We start from the raw sequence: 21,630 nt of genomic DNA, 5'->3' as shown, positions 1-21,630 counted from the left end.
CAAAATTGGCCGAGTGTAGCTTTTTTTTTTTTCCTTTTAGGAGGGTAGAGCTTCATTTTTGCAGTTCTGGAGCTGAGGAATCTGTGGATAAGATCCCCGTGTGATTCAATCTGTGCCTGTCAAAGACTCCAAGGCCCTTGTTAACCAAAGGCCCTGTGTTCTAAAGCATGACCTCTGTTGCCTTCATCAGTGCACCCTGTATCTATTGTCCAGCCTAGTGCTTAATACACAGTAGGCATGCAAGTAGGCATGTAGTGTATTAAGTGTAGCCTATTCTGGAACCAATTATGAGTTCCATGGTTTCTTGGAATTTATTGCACTGGGTTTTCTTTCGCAGCCTCTGACATTTCACCTTCTCGCACACTGCACAGAAATATTAGCTGCACAGAAATGGCTGTGAAAGGTAAGTTGAATGTGAGACCTAGAATGACCATTCCAACTAAAAAAGCACAGCCCTGTATTTATTATGGCAATTTTGGAGCTGAAATTTCCCCCCAAGACAGGAAAGATGCACCAACAGCAGAATTCCTTCCTCCAAATATTCCTCGTGGAAGCTCTGTGGAGGCAAGCTTCATATTACAGAGCATTTTCATAGCTCTGTTGACAAGGAACTGTTGTGAACACAAAAACAGATTCTAGTCCCAGGTTTCAGTGAACCTGACTTTATGATACAGGGAAGGCTCAACAGTATTCCAGTCTTACTCATACTTCCATTTTGGTATGTTTAATATGGATGATGGGGACTTGCTACTGCTAACCTAAAAATAAAAGGCCTGTCAAAGTGACAGGCAACAAGCATTTATTTGAAATCAATAAGAATGGCTGTTCAGGAATCAGTAATTCAGGCAGAAGCCCAAATAATGTTCCGATTAGGAAACAAAGACAATCGGATTTATGAGAAAGGGAAGGGAAACAATTATATCAATTGAAGGTAAACATTCCTATTGATGCAGATAACAACATAATGATGCTACTTCTGAACAATATTTTTAATTTTCAGTCCAGTAGTCATTAGTCCAATATTCATAATAACTGCTTTCTTGTTATCTTTACAGACAGTTGTTTAAGACAGTGTTGCCTTATGCCCAGTCCAGAGGTTATTTTGTCCTGTTTTAATAGTCCAAGCTTTTAGGCATAAGATGTGCAAGGCAGTTCTGGCATGGCAGCTGTATCTCCATTTTACATTGGCTCTGTTTCATTATTGTTTACACTAGTGATGAAAAATGCGTTCTTATTTTTAGTCTGTCTGAGCCCTAAGAAAGGCCTGGTATGCCAAAATTCCCTTTTTCTTCCAAGTTTTGCTGTATTCCAAAAGAAAAGCCAGAAAAGCATTGCAGTTTCTCATCAAAGCCGAGCTGGAGGTCATTTTGAACTTTCTGTTTTTCGTGAAACACATTTTGTTTTTCAGGATATAGAAAAACTTCATCTGAAATGCCCTGCCAAATAGTGACTTATCTATTTACCTGGTCCCTCGGCCTTCTCTTTTCAATTAATGATCCATGAGGATGAATCCCGTTCTTTCCCAGTGCCTCATGAAATGCCTTTCCTACAGTTAATTTTCATATAATCACTTGGCCATACCTCCTCTTGTGCTCTTTTGGTGTAAGCATTCTCATGATGCAGAAATAGATCTCCTTTACTTGGTAATTTGTTGGGAAGAGACCAATGCTTAGGTAGAATTCACATTAGATAATTTAGATATTCTTTAGAGATATGAATGGGAAAATGGAAAGGCATGAGATTGATTGATTTCAGTAAGTAGCAGTCTTATGCTGGAGGCTTTTAGTAGTACATAAGAGGATTATTGGGGGTATGTGCAGAGAGATCTCGGTCAAGAAAGTCAGGACTTTATTTCCCAAAGAATACATTAGGAGATTTATGTTGTACCAGCTAGATCTTGTGTAAGAGTTGGCAGCATCAGTTTGTTTTTTTGAAGTGTGTTTTTCCAGGACTCACCAGCTCCAAGTCAAGTAGTTGTTTCAATCTAGTTGTGGAGGGCACAGCTCACACTGGCCCATGTGGGGATCGAACTGGCAACCTTGGTGTTATGAGCATTGCGCTCTAACCAACTGAACTAACTGGCTGGCCCTGGCAGCATCAGCTTTTTAAAATATTTTAAAAAAATTTAAATTACAGTTGACATTCAATATTAGTTTCAGGTGTACAACATGGTGATTAGACATTTATATAACTTATAAAGTAATCACCCGAATAAGTCTAGTACCCAACTGACACCAAACATATATTATTGTTATTGCAATATTATAGACTATATTCCCTATGCTATACTTGACATCCCCATGAACATATATGTATATTTTTCCCTTTCTTCTGCCTCCCTCCCCACTCGGGTTCAAGCCGTTGTTTCTCAGTCGAGTTGTGTAGGACACGGCTCCCTGGCCCATGCTGGTATTATGAGCCTTGTGCTCCCCCTGGCTGCGGCAGTCGGTCAGCCGCTCACAGCAGCTCACAGCAGCTGGCTGCTCACGCTGGCCACCGACCACTCCTGGCAGCACACGGTAGCCCATGGCAGCACAGCAGCCCATGGCAGCCCAGCTCCGGGAAGAGCCGTTGTTCACAATCTTAGCTGTAGAGGACTCAGCTCACTGGCCTATGTGGGAATGGAAGGGGAGACCTCGGCGTTCCAACCACCTGAGCCACCGGGCTGGCCCCTCCATGAATATTTTGTAACTGCAAATTTGTACTTCTTAATCTCTTCACCTTTTTCACCCAGCCACCCAATCTTCCACCCATCAGGCAACCATCAGTTTGTCTATGAGTTTAGTTTGTTCATTTTGTTTTTTTAGATTCCACATATAAATGAAATCATATGGTATTTGTCTTTCTCAGTCTGACTCATTTCACTTAGCATAATACACTCTAGGTCCATCCATATTGTGAATGATACAATTTCACTTTTTATGGCCAAGGAATATTCCATTGTGTATATGTATCACATGTTATTTATCCATTTGTCTATCAATGAACATTTAGGATGCTTCCATATCTTAGCTATTGTAAATAATGCTACAGTGAACTTGGGGTGCATATATCTTTTTGAATTAGCATTTTGGATTTCTAAAGGGAAATACCCAAAATTGGGATTGCTATGTCCTAAGGTAGCTCTATTTATAATTTTTTGAGGAAGCTCCATACCATTTTCCATAGAGGCTGTACCAATTTGCAGTCGATTTGCACCACCAAGACAGCATAAGAATTCCTTTTCTACACATCCTCCCCAACTATTATTTGTTGATTTATTCATGATATTTTGAAAAGTGTGAGGTGATATCTCATTGTGGATGTAATTTGTATATCTCTGATGGTTAGTGATGCTGAGGAACTTTTTGTATGTCTATTGGTCATCAGTGTGTTCTTTGGAGAAATGTCTGTTGAAGTCCTCTGCCAATTTTTTAATCAGATTGTGTTTTGTTTGCTTTTTTTGTTTTTTGGTGTTACGTTGTTTGAGTTGTTTATACTTGTATTCTTTGGATATTAACCCCTTATTGGATGTATCATTGGAGAATATCTTCTCCCATTCACTAGGTTGTCTTCATTTTGCTGATGGTTTCCCTATTGTGCAAAACCTTTTTAGTTTGATGTAGTCCCATTTGTTTATTGCTGCTTTTGTTTCCCTTGCCCAAGGAGACGTATCCAAGAAAATATTACTAAAAGCGTTGATAAAGAATCTACTACCAATGTTTTCTTCTACGAGTCTTAATGGTTTCTGGTCTTACATTTAAGTCTTTAATCCATTTTGAATTTATTCTTTTATTTTTAATTTTCTGCATTTTGAAATATTTTTTAATTTTTCAATTACAGTTGACATACAATAGTATATTAGTTTCAGGTATATAACACAGTGATTAAACATTTATATAACTTACGAAGTGATCACCCATATAAATCAAGTAACCATCTGACACCATACATAGCCATGAGAACACTACTGACCAACTTGGAGCAAGAATGTTTTGCAAATTGTTGGTTTTCTTTACAGCCCTGAAAGTTGCAAGGAACCCAGCCAATCTTGGGTTTGAAGCTGACAACACTTAACAGGGAGATGTGCTTATACTGAACGGTTATTTGTCGTTGCTCTGAAATTCAAGTCTAACTGGGGACCTTGTGTTATAACTGGCAGCACCAATTTCACAGTTCAGGCTGCTTGAACAGCCCCTGTTGGTTTCTCACAATAAAACAGATACCCCCACCCACCTGACTTCTGATCCTCAACCTGATGACATCATTCACAGTAAGGCAGGTGGCCTTTGTTTTAAAGTCTGTTTGTTTGGTATAAGTATTGCTACCCCAGATATTTTTTTCATTTCCATTTTCATGAAATGTCTTTTTCCATCCCTTTACTTTCAGTCTGTTTGTGTCTTTTGATCTGTAGTGAGGCTCTTATAGGCAGCATATGTAAGGGTCTTGTTATCCATTCAGCCACCCTATCTTTTGATTGGAGCATTTAAACCATTGATAGATATGTAGTTACTGCCATTTTATTATTCATATTTGTGAATATCTTTTTCTTCTTCTTCTTAAAAAAGTTCTTTAACATTTCTTGCAATACTAGTTTGGTGGTGATGAACTCCTTTAGCTTTGTCTTGTCCGGAAAGCTCTTTATCTGTCCTTCGACTCTAAATGATAGCTCTGCTGAGTAGAGTAACCTTGATTGTAGTTCTTGCTTTGCATCTCTTTGAATACTCGTATTTCATGCTAATTCCTTCTGGACTAAAATACTTCTGTTGAGAAATCAGCTGACAGTCTTCTGGTAACTCCTTTGTTGGTAACTAACTGCTTTTGTCTTGTTGCTTGTAGGAGTCTTTCTTTGTCTTTAACTTTTTGCATTTTAATTATGATGTGTCCTGCTGTGGGCCTCTTTGGGTTTCTCTTGATTAGTACTCTCTGCACTTTCTTGAGGTGTATGTCTATTTTTTTCTCCGGGTTAGGGAAGTTTTCAGTCATTATTTCTTCAAATAGGTTCTCAAATCCTTTGTTCTATCTCTCCTTTTTCTGGTACCCCTATGATGTGAATGTTGTTATGCTTGGTGTTGTCCTAAAGGTCCCTTAAACTATCCTCAACTAAAAAAAAAACCTTTTTTTTTTTTGCTGTTTTGATTGTGTGTTTTCTGTTACTTTGTCTTCCAAATCGCCCATTCGATCCTCTACTTCATCTAATCTGCTATTGATTCTTTCTAGTGTATTCTTCATTTTAGTTATTGTATTCTTCATCTGACTGGTTCTTTTTATGGTTTTTATGTCCTTTTTTATGTTTTCTATCATTTTGTTGATGTTCTCACTTAGTTCATTTATTCTTTCCCTAAGTTCCTTGAGCATTCTTATAACCAGTCTTTTGAACTCTTCATCTGCTGGATTGCTTGTCTCCATTTTGCTTAGTTCTTTTTCTGGAGTTTTGTTTTGTTCTTTCATCTGGGGCATGTTTCTTTTTCTCCTTATTCTAGCTGACTTTCTTTGTTTGTTTTTATGTGTTAGGTTGATCTGCTACATCTTACAGTATGGAAGGTGTCCTTATATAGTAGGTGCCCTGTGGGTACCAGTGGCTCAGTCTCCCTGTTCTCCTGTGCCAAGTCCTCCGGGAGTGTCCCTCGTGTGGGTTGTGTGAGCCTTCCTGTTGTAGTTGAGCCTTGATTACTGTTATCATGTCAGTGCATGAGGTTGACCCTCATCCTGACTGACTGTGAGCATGGGCTGCAACCACAGTATATGAGCTGCTGTGCAAGGGCTGACCCCGTGGAGCTGGACTTGCCTCAGTGGGGCTCTGTTGCCTGCCAATACCACCTTTTGTGTGTGTGTTTTTTTGTGGAGCTTATTGGGTAGTGCTCTCTTGTGGTCTGAAACTGGCCACCATGTGTGTTGGTTTGGGGCCTCTTGGGAGGGGCTGCAATACAGGCCAAGGTCAGCTACTCCCTGTGCTCATCTCCGGTTCACCTGGTAGGAACTACAAAGTAAATAGAGATTGGTAGCTGTCTGTGATGTGCCCAGAGGCATGTGGGAGTGGCCACATGGGAGCTGGCTGTCACCAGTACTGGGCCTGGGGCCACTCAGCAAGAGGCACAGGGCATGCCAATAGCAGTCGCCTCTTCCTTGGGGCCTGCATACCTTTTAGAATTACTAGAAAAGTATTCAGCATGGTGGGAGATGGGCTGCCGAGGTTGGCTGCTTATATGGCACAGCTGCTGAGAGATCCTGAGGCAGTATATGTGTTTAGGGGCAAGGTGTCAGGATGTCATGAGAGTGGGGTGTGGCGTGAGGCGATAATCATCAAGTTAATGCAGATTCAGATTTGGTGCCCCTATAGGCAGTGTGGTGTGAGGACTTAACATATGAACTATGTTTCTAGCCAGCTCTTTTTCTAGCCCTCATCCCTAAGACACACAGTATGTCTCTGGTGCCTTTTGACCTTGTGATCTATCGCTGGAGCTTCAGGTGAGTGTTTGTGAGCTATTGATTCTGTGCACCGGCCCTTTAAGTGGATGCCTGGGTTTCCAGCAGCCATCTGTTTCATCTGGGTGGAATCCTGGCTGATTTACAAGGCCAGAAGTTGTGGGGACTTCTCTTTCTGGCACTGGTGATCCTGGCTGGGGAGTCTGGTGGGTGGCTGGGACCTCTTGCTTCTCAGGAGGAATCTCTGTAGTCAAGATATCCCTCCCAATTCTTAACTTCCATACATGGGTGTGGGACCAGACTGTTTTGCCTCTCTGTCCCTCCAACCAGTCTCTACATGGCTTCTTTGTATTCTTAAGGAGTTCTATTCTGCTGGTCTTCAGAGGGTGATTGTTCTGTAATTTAGTTGTAATTTTCATGTTGTCATGGGAGGAGGCGAGCACAGCATTTACCTACTCTACCATCTTGACCGGAAGCCTGACAGCTTGTAATATATTGTTGAATTCAATTTGTTAATACTTTACTGAGAATTTTTCATCTGTGCTCATCAGGAATAGTGGTATGTAATATTCTTTGTCGTATCTGTCTGGTTTTATTATTAAGATAGTGCTGGCCTTGTAGAATGAGTTTGGAAATGTTCCTTCCTCTTCAATTTTTTTGGAATAGCTTTAAAGGGACACATACTAATTCTTCTCTGAATGTTTGGTGGAAGTCACCTGTAAAACTCTATGGTCCTGAACTTCTATTCGTTGGTTGTTTTTTGATTACTGCTTCAATTTTGTTACTAATAATTGGTCTGTTCAGATATTGTGTTTCTTTATGATTCATCTTGGAAGACTATGTTTCTAGGAAATTATCCATTTTTTGTATATTGTTGGCATATAGTTTATGAAACTGTATCTGTGAAATCAGTTGTAACTACTCTTTGATTTCTGATTTTATTTATTTGTGTCCTTTCATTTTTTCTTGATGAATCTGGCTAAGGGTTTATCAATTTTGTTTAGTTTTTCAAAGAAACAGCTTTTAGTTTCATTGATTTTTTTTCATAGTCTCTATTTCATTTGTTTCTGTTCTGATCTGTTATTATTTCCTATCTTCTACTACCTTTGGGTTTTATTTTTTCCCAGTTCCTTTAGGTGTAAGGTTAGATTGTTTAGATTTTTCTTGTTTTGGGAAGCAAGCCTCTAATTCTATGAACTTCCCTCTCAGAATTGCTTTTGCTGTGTCCCGTTGATTTTGGAACATTGTGTTTACATTTTCATTTGTTTTAAGATATATTTTCATTTCCACTTTGATTTCTTCAATAACCCATTATTCAGTAGCATGTTGTTTAGCCTCCACGTGTTTGTGTTTATTCCAGTTTTTTTCTTATAATTGATTTCTACTTTTACTTCGTTTTGGTCAGAAAAGATGTTCAATACGATTTCAATTTTTCTTATATTTATCGAGGCTTATTTTGTGGCTTAGAAGGTGACCTATGCTGAAGAATTTCTCATTTACTCTTCAAAAGAATGCGTATTTTGTTTTTCTATGGAATATTCTGTAAATATAAGTTCACCTCGTTTAATTTTTCATTGAAGACCACTGTTTCCTTCTTCATTTTCTGTCTGAATGATCTATCCATTTATGTAAGTGGGTTGTTAATGCCCCCTACCACTATTGTATGACTGTCAACCAATCCCTTTATGTGTTAATATTTGCTTTATATATTGTGCTTCTGCAATGGGTGCATAGATATTTACAAGTGGTATAATTTCTTGTGTTGGATTGATCCCTTAATCATTATGTAATGCCATCTTTGTCTCTTTGTTTTAAAGTGTATTTTGTCTAACATAAGTATTGGTATCCCAGCTTTTTTTCTGTTTCCATTTCCACGAAATATCTTTTTCCATTCACTCACTTTTAGTCTGTGTGTGTCTTTAGATCTGAAATGAGTCTCTTGTTGACAGCATATGTATAGGTCTTGTTTCTTAATGCATTCAGCTGCTTATGTCTTTTGATTAAAGCATTTAGTACATTTACATTTAAAGTAATTATTGATAGGATGTACTTATTACCATTTTATTGTTTTCTGGTTGTTTTGTAATTATTCTCTGTTCCTTTCCTCTCTATCTCTTTTCTCCCGTGCATTGCTTTCTTTAGTGTTAGGTTTGGATTCCTTTGTCTTCACTTTTTGTGTATCAGAAGTTTGGGGTTTGTGGTTACCATGATCATATATAAAAACCTATGTTTATAGTAGTCTGTTTTAAGTTGATGATTGCTCAATATTAGCACATTCCAAAAGCACATTTTTTGTTCACCCCCCTACATTTTGTTTTTGATGTCATAATTTACATTTTGTGTTTGTCTCTTTTAATTCTAGATGTACATGATTTACTGCTTTTGTCTGTAACCTTTATACTAGCTTTATAATTGGTTGATCCCCTGCTTTTACTAATTGTTTGCCTTCACCAATGAGATTTTTTTCTTTCCTATATTGTATATTTGGCTTTCTCCTTTTCTTTTCCCCTCAAAGAAATCCCTTTAGCATTTCTTGTAGTGCCAGTTTAGTGGTGATGAACTCCTTTAGATTTGCTGGTCTGGTAAACTATCTCTCCTTCAATTCTGAATGATAACCTTGCCAGGTGGATTATTCTTGGTTATAGTTTTTATACTTTCATTACTTTGAATGTATCATGCAATTCCCTTCTGGCCTGAAAAGTTTCTGCTGAAAAATCAGTGATAGTCTTATCACTGATTTCCTTTTGTGTAACTAGCTGGTTTTCTCATGCTGCTTTTATGAGTCTCTCTTTAACTTTTGGTGTTATAATTATGATGAGTCTGGGTGTGGATCTCTGGGTTTATCTTGTTTGGGACTCCCTGTGCTTCCTGGACTTGGATGTTGGTTTCCATTACCAGATTAGGAAGTTTTCAGCCATTATTTCTTTAAATAGATTTTCTGTTTCTTTCACTCTTCTCCTTCTGGGACCCCTGTGATGTGAATGTTATTACATTTTATGTTGTTCCAGAGGTCCAGTAAACTAGTCTCATTTTTTTAATAATTCTTTTTTTTCCGTTTTGCTATACAGATTGGGTGATTTTTCACTATCTTGTCTTCCAGATTGCTGATTTATTCTCCCACCCTTTCTAACCTACTGTTAATTCCCTCTAGTGTATTTTTCATTTGTTATTATACTCTTTAGTACTATTTGGTTCTTTTTAAATATATTTTTCTGTTTAAGTTCTCACTGAGTTCAGTAATTCTTCTCTAGAGTTCATTGAGCATCTTCATAACCATTGCTTTGAACTCTTTATCTGGTAGAGGCTTATTTCTGTTTCATTTAGTTCTTTTTCTAAGTGTGGTCTTGAAAGTGTGGCCATAAGTAGAAGGTGTCATGTTGGGCTCTGTGCACAGTCCCCACTGATCACCAGAGCCAGGTGCTCCAGGGTTGTTCCCTGTGTGAGTTTTGTGTTCCATTTTGTTCTAGTTGTGCCATGATTGCTACGGGTGTGCTGTTGGGCAGGGTTGACCCTCAGGCCAACTGGCTGTGAGGACTGGCTATGACTTCTGTGGGATGGTCTGGTGTTTGGGGGCTGGCCCCACAGAGCAGGTGCTACTTTGGAGGTTCTCCAGTGCTAGCCAAGTCCACCCACTAGGTATGCCAAGTCTGGAGACTTTTGGGAAGGGCTCCAGTGTGGGTTCAGGCCAGCCACTGGTTTTGCCTAGATTGGAGGCACTTGAGTGGGGTTCCAGTGTGAGCTGATATTGGCCAGCATGTGTGCAAGATTTGGAGACTCTTGGGAGAGTCTCCGATGGGAGCTGAGGTTGGCCATCACATGTGTCAGATTTGGAGCTACTTGAGAGGGGCTCTGATGCAAGCTGGGTTCCCCTGCCACATGTGCCAGGGTTGTAGCCTCTTCGAGCTGAGACCTGCCATTACTTGTGTGGGGGCTAGAGTTGCTTGGGAGGGGCTCCTGTGTGATCCAAGCCTTGTCATTGTGTGTGCTGGATCTGGAGCCACTTAGAAGGTGCTATGATGGGAGCCACTCCTGGCTGCCATCTATGACGGGACTGAAGATGCTTGGGAGGAGCTCTTGTGCAAGCTGAAACTGGTCGTTGCATGTGAAGGGTGTGGAGCTGCTTGGGAGGAGCTCTGGCCAGGGGAGCATTTTGGACAGAGCAAGACCTAGGGGAATGGTGGAGAGGGGCAAACTTATTATCCAGGTTAATGGAGAGTGTCAGAATTGGCATCCTCCCTGCTGGGCCAGGCAGGTGGAAGGAGAGCATAACAAAAGAAACAAAGAAATAATGGACCCACCAGGGCTTCCATCCCCAGAGAAAGTTCCCATGGATCCTTGCCCCTCCCAGCACTTGCCCTAATGTTAGTCAATGAAACTCCTTCACGTGTGACCCAAGCACTTTTCAAACTTCTGCCTCTGCTCTCGAGTTTTGAGCAAGGGAGTTTTTGTGTGGGCCTTTTAATGCAGAGGCTCATTTTCCTATGGCCTTTCATCTCTCTCAGATGTAAGCCCTGTTGTTTCTCAAAGCCAAATGTGGTGGGGGCTCCTCTTCCCAGTGCAGGTTCCTCAGGCTGATGATCAGGTTTCCTGGACTGGGGAGCCCATGTGGGGCTCAGACCACTTGCTCCTTGGAGAGGCCCACTGTGGTTGCTGTACCCCTCCCACTTGTGAATCACCACACTGAGGTGTGAGTCCTGACCAGACCACGTCTTTGCTCCTTCTACCTGTTTCAGTGTGGCTTTTTTATATCTTTAGTTGTAGAAATTCAGGTTATTCTCAGTGATGGTTGTTCTATATTATGTTATAGTTTTGGAGTGTCTAAAACTGGGAGGAGGTGAGCTCAAGATCTGTCTATTCTGCTATCTTTACACTGCTTCCCCAGCCTTTTCTATGCTGTTTTTGTCCTCGAGTATATCTTTATACATTGTGTGCCTTTTAACATAGGTTTATAATTATTGTTTTATTCATTTGTTTATAAGGATATAATGCAAAAGAAGAAGACCAACAAACCCAAAATATAAATAATATTGGGTTATATACTTAACCTTTTTAGTTGCCCTTACCATTGTTCTTTATTGCTTTTATTTTTATTGAGATGTAATTGACATATAACTGAAATGAGTTTTAAGTGTACAACATAATGATTTAATATATATATATATATGAAAATGATTACCACCATAAATTTAGTAAACATCCATCACCACACAGTTACAATTTTTTTTTCTTCTGATAAGAACTTTTAAGATTTGCAATCTCAGCAACTTTCAAGTATACACTGCAGTATTGTTAACTGGAGTCATTATATCCCCGGGATTTATTTATCTTATAACTGGAAATTTGTGCTTTCCTTGTCCTACTGTACCCATTTTGCTCACCCTTCATCCTTCACCTCTGGCAACCAGCAATTGGTTTCTGTATTTATGAATTCCTTTTTGTTTTGTTTTGTACATTCTGCATATTAGGAGATCATTCAGTATTTGTCTTTCTCTGTCTGACTTATTTCACCTAGCATAATGCCTTCAAGGTCCATCTATGTTGTAACAAATGGCAGTATTTCCTTCTTTGTTATGACTGAATAATATTCTGCTGCACATATGTATACCACATTGTCTTTATCCATTCACCAAATGTCAGTGGACATTTGGATTGTTTCCATGCCTTAGACATTATATATAATGCTGCAATGAACATAGGGATACAAAAATCTTTTTAAGAGAGTGAATACATTTCCTTCAGATAAATATCCAGAAGTGGACTTTCTGGGTCAGATAGTATTTCTATTTTTAATTTTCCAAGGAACCTCTATACTGTTTTCCATAGTGGCTGCACCAATTTATATTCCCATCAACAATGCACAAGGGTTCCTTTTTCTCCACAACTCCTTGCCAACACTGTTGTCCCTTATCCTTTTGATAATAGCCATTTGATCAGGTGTAAGATTTTGATTCGCATTTCTCTAATGATTACTGATATTGAGCACCTTTTCAAGTATCTGTTTGCCATATGTATGTCTTTTTTGGAAAACTGTCTTCAGATCCTCTGCCCATTTTTTACATAGAATTAATTTCTTTTTTCTTTTTTTTTGCTATGGAATTGTATGATTTCATTATATATTTTGGATATTATCCTCTTATCAGATACATGAATTGCAAATATTTTAGTGGTTAATCCTGGGCTCAACATGTGTATCTTATCAGAAACAACTTCTAACTTATACTAAATTTTAGTAAGATATAGAAATGTTGCTCATATAACCCTATTCCATTTCACCCCCTTTTATGGAAATATTCACATTACTTCCATGTTTAAAACACAGCACTTATTGTTATAATTTTTACTATATATAAACCTATGTCTTTTAAAAAGCTATGAAAACAAAAGAAAACTGCTATACATTTATAGCTTTTGTTATATTAATCTTTTTATTATTTTGATTCTCTTCATTTGATTATGTGATTTGAATTACCATCTGGAATGATTTCCTTAGTCTGCACCTTTGCTTCTACAGACCTTCTTTGTGTTATAATTGGCAAACATTACATTTCTATATGTTATAGGCCCAATAATCCAATATATGCACATCACATCATGCAGTTGATATTTAAATCTGTTAAGCAACGGAGAAGAAATATGCAGGTATACTGTCTTTTTAAATTACATAATTATCTTTATGGTGCTCTTTTTTTGTGTGTGTGTGTGGGTACATATGTATTACTTTCTGGGATCACTTGTTTTCAGCCTGATGAACTCTCTTGAGTATTTCTTTAAGGTTAGTCTGCTAGTAATTAATTCTCTCAGTTTTTATTTATCTAGGAATGTCTTTTTAAATCTTCATTTAAAAAAAGCTTTGCTGGATTCCTGGTTGAAAATTTTTTTGGTACTTTGTATATATCATCTCACTGTCTTCTGGTTTCCACTATTTTTGATGAGAAGTCATCAGTTAATCTTATGGGGGTTCACTTGTTAGTGACAAATCATTTCTCTTGCTTTCAAGATTCTGTCCTTTGGATGTCACCGTTTTTACCATGGTGTATCTATTTGTAGATTTTTGTGCATTTATCTTACTTGGTGTTTGTTGTGCTTCCTGGGTGTATAGGTTAATATTTTTCAATAAATCTGGGAACTTTTTATACATTATTTGATTGTGTTAAAGTGATTCTTTCCTCTCTTCTGTTACACCTATTATGTATATGTTGGTGTGCTTAAGTGTTCTAGTACTTTTCCAGTTTGTATCTACTATTGAGTTACTCTAGTGAAATTTCAATTTCAATTATTATACTTTCAACTCGAGAATTTCCATCTGGTTATATTAAGTAACTTCTATCTCTATTGATATTATTTATTTGATGCAACATAGTGATCATTCTTTTATTTACTTTAAGCATGGGTTCCTTTGTTTATTTGAACATATTTATAATTGCTCTTTTGAGGTCTTTGTTACATCTGTTTGCTCTCATAGGCAGTTTCTAGTTTGGGTTTTTTTTCTTGGTTCATGGGTCATATTTTCCTATTCTTTTGCCTCTTAATTGTTGAAATTAAGCATTTTAGATAATTTTTGGACACTGGGACTTTGGTTCCCCTCCCCTCAACACACAAACAGGCTTGTTATTGTTATTTGCTTGTTTGCTTTAGTGACTGGCTAGAATAACCAAGTGAAGTCAATCTCCCCGCATAGTGTAAATGTCTGATGTTGCTCCTTAAGGTAAAGCCTTGAATGTTACCATAGTCACTTTAGGATGACAGTAGTTTTGACAGGGATGTCTTTCAGTGTCTCTTTACCTGACCACACCCAGCTTTTAAGCTCCACTAATTATGACTGATGGCACTACTGTTTTCAACAATGCCATAGGGTGTGCATTGCTTTACAGAATAATGCCATCAAGTCAGTGTTTGAGATTTGCTATGACAACAGGAAGGGCTCCCCAAGTGTCTTTTTCTGATTCTTTCTGGCAAACTAGCCTGCCCACAATTTAGCATTTATCTCCAAAGAATCTTCCAGTTTTGTCCCAGTAGCCTTTCACCAACACTTCCCCTGTTTTTGAGAATGTCCTTAGGCTTCAACTTCCATACTCTGTTGCAAATGAAGTCAGTTCCTTTGGAGAGGGATATGGAGCTCTGTCTTCTGTGGCCTGCTTCGCCTCCTGGACAGAGCCTCAGCCACGACTCTAGTGATTGAAGTAGGGACAGTGGTGCCATGCACTCAGCTCCTAAAGTAGAGGGGGTATTTGGTAAATGGGAGTGGGTGCAGCAGACCTAGGCCTCAGTTTGCCTCTCTTGCCATGGAATTCCCCCAGAAGCCAAGGCAAAGACAATGGGGACACCAGTGTTCTCAGCAGTGCCACACTTAAGATACAGTCTACATTTTGTGTGTGGCTGCTAGGCAGAAGAAAATTTCCATCCCTTGACTGCATTTGCCTGAATAATAGGTAGCGGGGGGAAGGATGAGAAATGCCGGTGTGCTGCTCCTCCCAGCACATCTTACTGGGAGCAGGGGTTGAGGAATGGTGAGGAAGCCTATGTCCTTGGTTATACCAGTTTTGAATGGAATCTTTTTATCACTAAGATGGGATGGACAAGGAAGGGTATAGGTTTGGATCAGATACGGCAGACTGTCACAGTTCTTAATAAGATTTAACAGATTTTTCTTGAACAAATGTTTCTTCATTTGTTGTATGTTTTTATATATAATTTTCACCAGTTTTGATGGGGAGCATATTCGTGGAGCTCCGTGCTGTCATGCCAGAAGTGGAATTCCCTGACCAATTATTTGCAGTTCTAACCATGGACCATGTAAGTTGCTATTCCTGCCTCCTTTTTGAATATTTCCTTTTTCTGAATCTTCCTACCAGACAGCCATAAGGATTCTGCCCACATCCCCATAGTTTTTCACATTCTAGTGAGGGTTGGACCCAAACAGCACAGTGTACCTCCTGTGTAGCTAACTATTCTTTAAATAATGTTCAACACTTCTGTGTTTCAGTCTTTTGTCAAGAAGAGCTAGCCATAGAATTCAAATAGAATCCCTAGATGAGGCATTTACCATCCCTTGTTCATATTCTTAGGTAGTGTAAAAGATCAGATTGATCCATTTGATGACATATGGGCAAAACTCTGTACTTCTCCTGAACAAACTTGAGTTTCCAGGTACATTGGATTTGATGTTGACTGGTCTCATTAATAGTTCCTCCAGAATTGGAAAGATGTTATCCAATCTAAATGTTTAAGTATAATTAAGGTTGATATATTTTGACCAAGTAGACTATTCTGTAATTACTAAAAAATAATTTACTAATTTGTCCTTAGAAGTAATACGTTTTATTATATAATGTAAAATAATGATATTGATGCTTTGTATAGTGATGGGGCTGCAAGAAATTTAAAAATATTGTTCATATCCCATTTTATAAGTTAGATATTTTTCCTGTACAGAGGAATAAGAATGTAGAAATTCACATTTATTGATAAGTCATGCATCAGGCACTTAACATGCAATGTGCATGTATACACTATTTCTTTTAATTTGTAAACTGATTATTTTGTCTATTTCCAGATGTCCTTAGCTAATTAAGAAATCCCATGGGATGCAGGAATATTTCTCTGAAGCAAATGGATTCTTTAAAGATGTGTAGGTCGTCTGGTTTGGAAACACTAATTTCTTTACTTCCCATAGCATAGACTCCTATAACTGGCCTACTCGTTTACTATTTAGACCCCTTCCTGTAATGCAACTCTTTATTTTTTCTCTTTTTCTCAAAAATATTTCCTTCAATTTTATCAACCTGTGGTTTATTGTTTCAGGAATTAGTGACATTCAGAGATGTGATCATTAACTTCTCACAGGACGAATGGGAATATCTGAACTCTGCCCAGAGGGACTTGTACTGGGATGTGATGATGGAGAACTACAGCAACTTGGTCTCACTGGGTAAATTTATTTGTTTCACATAATTTAGAATATGCTCTATAAAATATCAGTTGATACTCAGTGAACTCAAAGCTATCTTTTAAGAAACTAGGTGAATTTCTTGTCCCTGTTTCCAAAGATAGGGATTAAACATTGTATTAGAGATGACACTTACATTAAGCATCTGCATCATCCTTCATGATGTTCAGGCCGTCTCAGTTCCTTTATATAGTTTTTACCTTCCTTGCTACCCAAGGAGCTGGATTTGACTTGTAGGACACGTACAGCATATGCTTTGAAATATCTATTATATTGTGTTTTAGCTCAGAATTGCTATAAATGCTTTGTTATTTTCTTGCCCATCTTCTAGGAGAACAGCTAAGACACTGTATCCTGATTTGTTGTGGTTATTAAAAGAATCTATATTATTTATGTTTTTTGATTGATAAACAGAATTCATATTTATTGCCTATTACAAGTATATTCTTATACCTGCTTTGTGGTTAAAGAACTTTGCATTTAACATTAAGTCAGTATTCCAGCAAGGACCTTTTAATGTTTCAGAAAGCTACTTGCTTTCCTTTTAGCTCACATAGTTTTCTTTTATTGCGTTATTATTATTATTTTTCAACTCAAGTTGACATTCAGTATTATTTTATGTGAGTTTCAAATGTACAGCGTATTGGTTAGACATTTACATAATTTATGGAGTGATCCCCCACATCCCCACAAGTCTAATATCCACCTGACATGGTACATAGTCATTACAGTATTATTGACTATATTCCCTATGGTGTCCTTTACATACCTATGACTATTTTGTAACTACCAATTTGTACTTCTTAATCCCTTCAGCTTTTTCACCCTGTCCCTCAAACCACTCCTATCTGGCAACCCTCAGTTTGTTCTCTGTATCTATGAGTCTGTTTTTGTATTGTTTATTCATTTATTTTGTTCTTTGCTTTCCACATTCAAGAGAAATCATATGGTATTTGTCTTTCTCTGCCTGACTTATTTCACTTAGCATAATACCCTCTAGTTCCATCCATGTTGTGGCAAGTGGTAAGATTTCGTTCTTTTTTGTGGCCGAGTAATATTCCATTGTATATATGTACCACATCATCTTTATCCAATTGCCTGTGGATGGGCACTTAGGTTGCTTCCTTATCTTGGATATTGTAGATAATGCTGCAATGAACATAGGGGTGTATATATCTTTTGGAATTAGTGTTTTGGATTTCTTTAGATAAATAACCAGAAGTGGAATTGCTGAGTCTATTTTTAATTATTTAAGTAATCTCCAAACTGTTTTCCATTGGGGCTACACCAATGTATGCTCCCACTGACAGTGCATGAGGGTTCCCTTTTTTCCACATCCTCGCCAACACTTGTTGTTTGTTTTATTGATAACCATTCTGATAGCTGTGAGGTGATATCTCATTGTGGTTTTAATTTGCATTTTTCTGATGATTTATGAACTTGAGCATCTTTTATGAACTTGAGCATCTTTTCATATGTCTGTTGGCCATCTGTATGTCATCTTTGGAGAAATATCTATTCAGGTTCCCTACTCATTTTTTAATTAGATTGTTTATTTTTTTTGGTTTTTATGAGTTCTTCATAAATTTTGGATATTAACCCCTTATCAGATTTATCATTGGCAAATATTTACTCCCATTCAGTAGGTTGTCTTTTTGTTTTGATGTTAGTTTTCTTTACTGTACAAAAACTTTTTCATCTGATGTAGTCCCATTTGTTTATTTTTTCTTTTGTTTCCCTTGCCCAAGGAGATATATTAGAAAAAATATTACTCAGAGCTATGTCACCGAGCTTATTGCCTGTGTTTTCTCCTTGTTTTATGATTTTGGGTCTTGGATATTCGGGTCTTACATTTAAATCTTTAAGCCATTTTGAGTTTAGTATATGGTGTAAGAAGGTAGTCTAGTTTCATTGTTTTTTTTGTGTGTGTTTTTTTTTTTTAATGTATGAGGTGTGATCAAAATATATGGTGAATATTTAAATTAAAAAAATTATTACAGTAAAAGACACATTGCCATTAATCTCCCTCAAAATACTCCGCCTCACTTCAAACACACTTAATCCCATCGTTCTTGCCACTTTCTGAAGTACTTCTGGAAGTCCTCTTTCATGAGTGTCCTTAGTTGCAGTGTCATGGCTGCCTCGATGTCATGAATTGATTCAAAATGTTTACCTTTCATGGTTATTTGACTTTGGGGAAGAGCCAGAAGTCTCATGGTGCCAGATCCGGTGCATAAGGTGGATAAGGACATACCGTAATGTTTTTATTTGACAGAAATTGCCATACCAGTAGCTCTGTGTGACACGGAGCCTTTCAACGTTGTGATAGAAAAATAAGGTGAGTGCTGCTGCTGAGTGCCATCCAACGGAAAGGCAGGGATCGTCAATACGTGAAGCAGCATGTCAAACCTTAGTAACAGTATGTGACAAGTTTTCCTTGTTTGGTGCAGTCAGTCAGGTGTGAGCTATGGTTAAGAGAAGGTGTGTTTTTTTTTTGTTTGTTTTTTTTTAAAGATTTTTTTTATTGGGGAAGGGGAACAGGACTTTATTGGGGAACAGTGTGTACTTCCAGGACATTTTTCCAAGTCAAGTTGTTGTCCTTTCAATCTTAGTTGTGGAGGGTGCCATTCAGCTTTAAGTTGTTCTTTCAGTCTTAGTTGTGGAGGGCGCAGCTCAGCCCCAGGTCCAGCTGCCGTTGCTAGTTGCAGGGGGCGCAGCCCACCATCCATTGCGGGAGTCGAACTGGCAACCTTGTGGTTGAGAGGACGCGCTCCAACCAAGTGAGCCATCCGGGAGCTCAGCGGCAGCTCAGCTCAAGGTGTCGTGTTCAATTTTAGTTGCAGGGGGCGCTGCCTACCATCCCTTGCGGGAGTCGAGGAATTGAACTGGCAACTTTGTGGTTGAGAGCCCACTGGCCCATGTGGGAATCGAACCGGCAGCCTTCGGAGTTAGGAGCATGGAGCTCTAACCACCTGAGCCACCGGGCCGGCCCAAGAGAAGGTGTGTTTTAAAGTGTGCCATAAATCCATCATGACAATGCTTTGTGTCACACATTGTTTCTGGTACATGGCAATTTCTGTCAAATAAAAACATTATGGTGTATCCTCATCCACCTTATTTACTGCATCCGGCACCATGCAGTAGTTCTTCCCCAGTGTCAAAATGATTCAGAACATCGAGGCAGTCACAACACCACAAAGACACGCACAAAAGAGTATTTCCAGAACTGCTTCAGAAAGTGGCAAAAATGATGGAATAAGTGGGTTCGAAGTGAGGTGGCGTATTTTGAGGGGGATTAATGGCAATGTGTCTTTTACTGTAATAATTTTTTTATTTAAACATTCACCGTATTGTTTGATCACACTTTGTATATATCTGTCCATTTATAGAATACACTGTCTTTACCCCATTGTATATTATTGCCTCCGTTGTTATAGATTAATTGACCCTATAGGTATGGCTTTATTTTTCGGTTCTGTATTCTGTTCCATTGATCTATTTGTGTTTTGATGCCAGTACTATGCTGTTTTGATTACTATAGCCTAGATTCGTATAGTTTGATATCAGGTAGTGTGATACCTCCAATTTTGTTGTTCTTTCTTGAGATTGCTGTGGCTATTTGGGGTCTTCTATGGTTCCACATAAATTTTAGGATTATTTGTTCTAGTTCTGTGAAAAATGGCATTGGTATTTTGATAGGGATTGTATTGAATCTACAGATTGTTTGGATATTATGGACACTTTAACAATGTTAATTCTTCCTATCCATGAGCATGGTATATGCTTCCATTTATTGTACCTTCTACATTTTCTGTCTTAAATATCTTATAATTTTCTGAGTACAGGTCTTTTACCACCTAGGTTAAATTTATTTTGAAGTAATTTTTTTTTTGATGCAATTGTAAATAGGATTGTTTTCTTAATATCTCTTTCTGATAGTTTGTTATTGGTGTGTAAAAATGCAACTGATATTTCAGTATTAATTTTGTGGTCTGCAACTTTACTGAATTCATTTATCAGTTCTAATAGTATTTTGGTGTAATCTTAAGGGTTCTCTCTTTGTAGTATCATTTCATCTGCAAATAGTGACAGTTTTACTTCCTTTCCAATTTGGATATCTTTTATATCTTTTTCTTGTATGAGTGTTCTGGTTGGGACTTCCAATACTATGTTGAATACAAGTGGTGAAAGTGGCTATGCTAGTCGTATTCCTGATCTTACAAAAACACTTTTAGGTTTTCACCATTGAGTATGTTAGCTGTGGGTTTGTCAAATATGGCTTTTATTATGTTGAAGTATGTTTCCTCTATTACCACTTTGCTGCCATTTTTTGCCATAAATATGCTGGATTCATCAAATGTGTTTTCTGCATCTATTGACATAATCATATGATTTTTATCCTTCACTTGGTTTATGTGGTATATCACATTAATTGATTTGCAGATATTGAACCAACCTTGCATCCCAGGAATAAATCCCACTTGGTTATGTTGTATGATCTTTTAATGTATTGCTGAATTTGGTTTGCTAATATTTTGTTGAGGATTTTTGCATCTGTGTTCATTGATAATAGTGGCCTATAATTTTATTTTATTTTATTTTTTTTGTAATGTGCTTGGTTTTGGAATCAGGGTAATGGTGGCCTCATAAAATGAGCTTCAGAGCCCTCCCTCCTCTTGAATATTTTGGAATAGTTTGAGAAGGATAGGTGATAATTCTTCTTAGGATGTTTGGTAAAATTCACCTGTGAAGCCCTCTGGTCCAGGACTTTTGTTTGTTGGGAGTTTTTTCAATTAGCAATAATCGTGCCTCGGATAAACCTCATTGGCTACGATACTGCCACTGCGCAAAGCTGGGAGTTTTTTAAATTACTGATTTGATTTTGTTATTATTAAGAGTAATTGGTCAGTTCAGATTTTCTATTTCTTCTTGATTCAGTCTTGGAAGATTGTATGTTTCTAAGAATTTATCCATTTCTTCCCAATCCTCCAATTTGTTGGCGTATAGCTGTTTGTAATATTTTCTTATAATCCTTTGTATTTTTGTGGTGTCAGTTGTCACTTCTCTTTCATTTCTGATTTTATTTATTTGGGTCCTTTTTTCTTTTTTCCCTTATGATTCCAGTTAAAGGTTTATCAATTTTGTTTATCTTTTCAAAAAACCAGCCCTATATATTGATTTTATATATTGTTTTGTTGAACCCTATCTTGCTTATTCTGCTCTGATCTTTATTCTTTCTGTCCTTCTATTCACGTTTGGCTCTGTTTGTTGTTCTTTTT

The 21,630-nt window shown here is 37.9% G+C and overlaps 1 protein-coding gene and 1 non-coding gene across 15 annotated transcripts in view; one reads left to right on the top strand and one right to left on the bottom strand.

Annotated features, from left to right (window-relative positions):
* ZNF529 (zinc finger protein 529) overlaps positions 1-21,630 on the top strand; it is a 32,670-nt gene that overhangs the window by 663 nt on the left and 10,377 nt on the right. For 8 of the 14 annotated variants that reach the window (XM_019749925.3, XM_088800657.1, XM_088800660.1 and 5 more), the window contains exons 2-3: positions 15,107-15,198; positions 16,207-16,333. In XM_019749925.3, the coding sequence (XP_019605484.2) occupies positions 15,112-15,198; positions 16,207-16,333 (214 nt within the window). In that variant the 5' untranslated portion in view covers positions 15,107-15,111. Of the gene's footprint in view, positions 1-337; positions 404-473; positions 13,045-15,106; positions 15,199-15,958; positions 16,034-16,206; positions 16,334-21,630 lie in introns of those variants that run through there. The other 6 variants (XM_088800652.1, XM_088800659.1, XM_088800651.1 and 3 more) reach the window with 3 other exon arrangements.
* On the bottom strand, positions 21,069-21,205 carry LOC141567745 (U4 spliceosomal RNA). Its single transcript, XR_012490577.1, has one exon. It is a non-coding gene; the product is annotated as a U4 spliceosomal RNA (small nuclear RNA).

The sequence above is a fragment of the Rhinolophus sinicus genome, chromosome 8 (genome assembly GCF_057876585.1).
Source record: "Rhinolophus sinicus isolate RSI-liver-muscle chromosome 8, RSI-T2T, whole genome shotgun sequence".
In the NCBI taxonomy this organism is placed as follows: domain Eukaryota; kingdom Metazoa; phylum Chordata; class Mammalia; order Chiroptera; family Rhinolophidae; genus Rhinolophus; species Rhinolophus sinicus.
The sequence above is the reverse complement of the archived record's forward strand: the minus strand, read 5'-3'. Positions and strand labels throughout refer to the sequence as shown.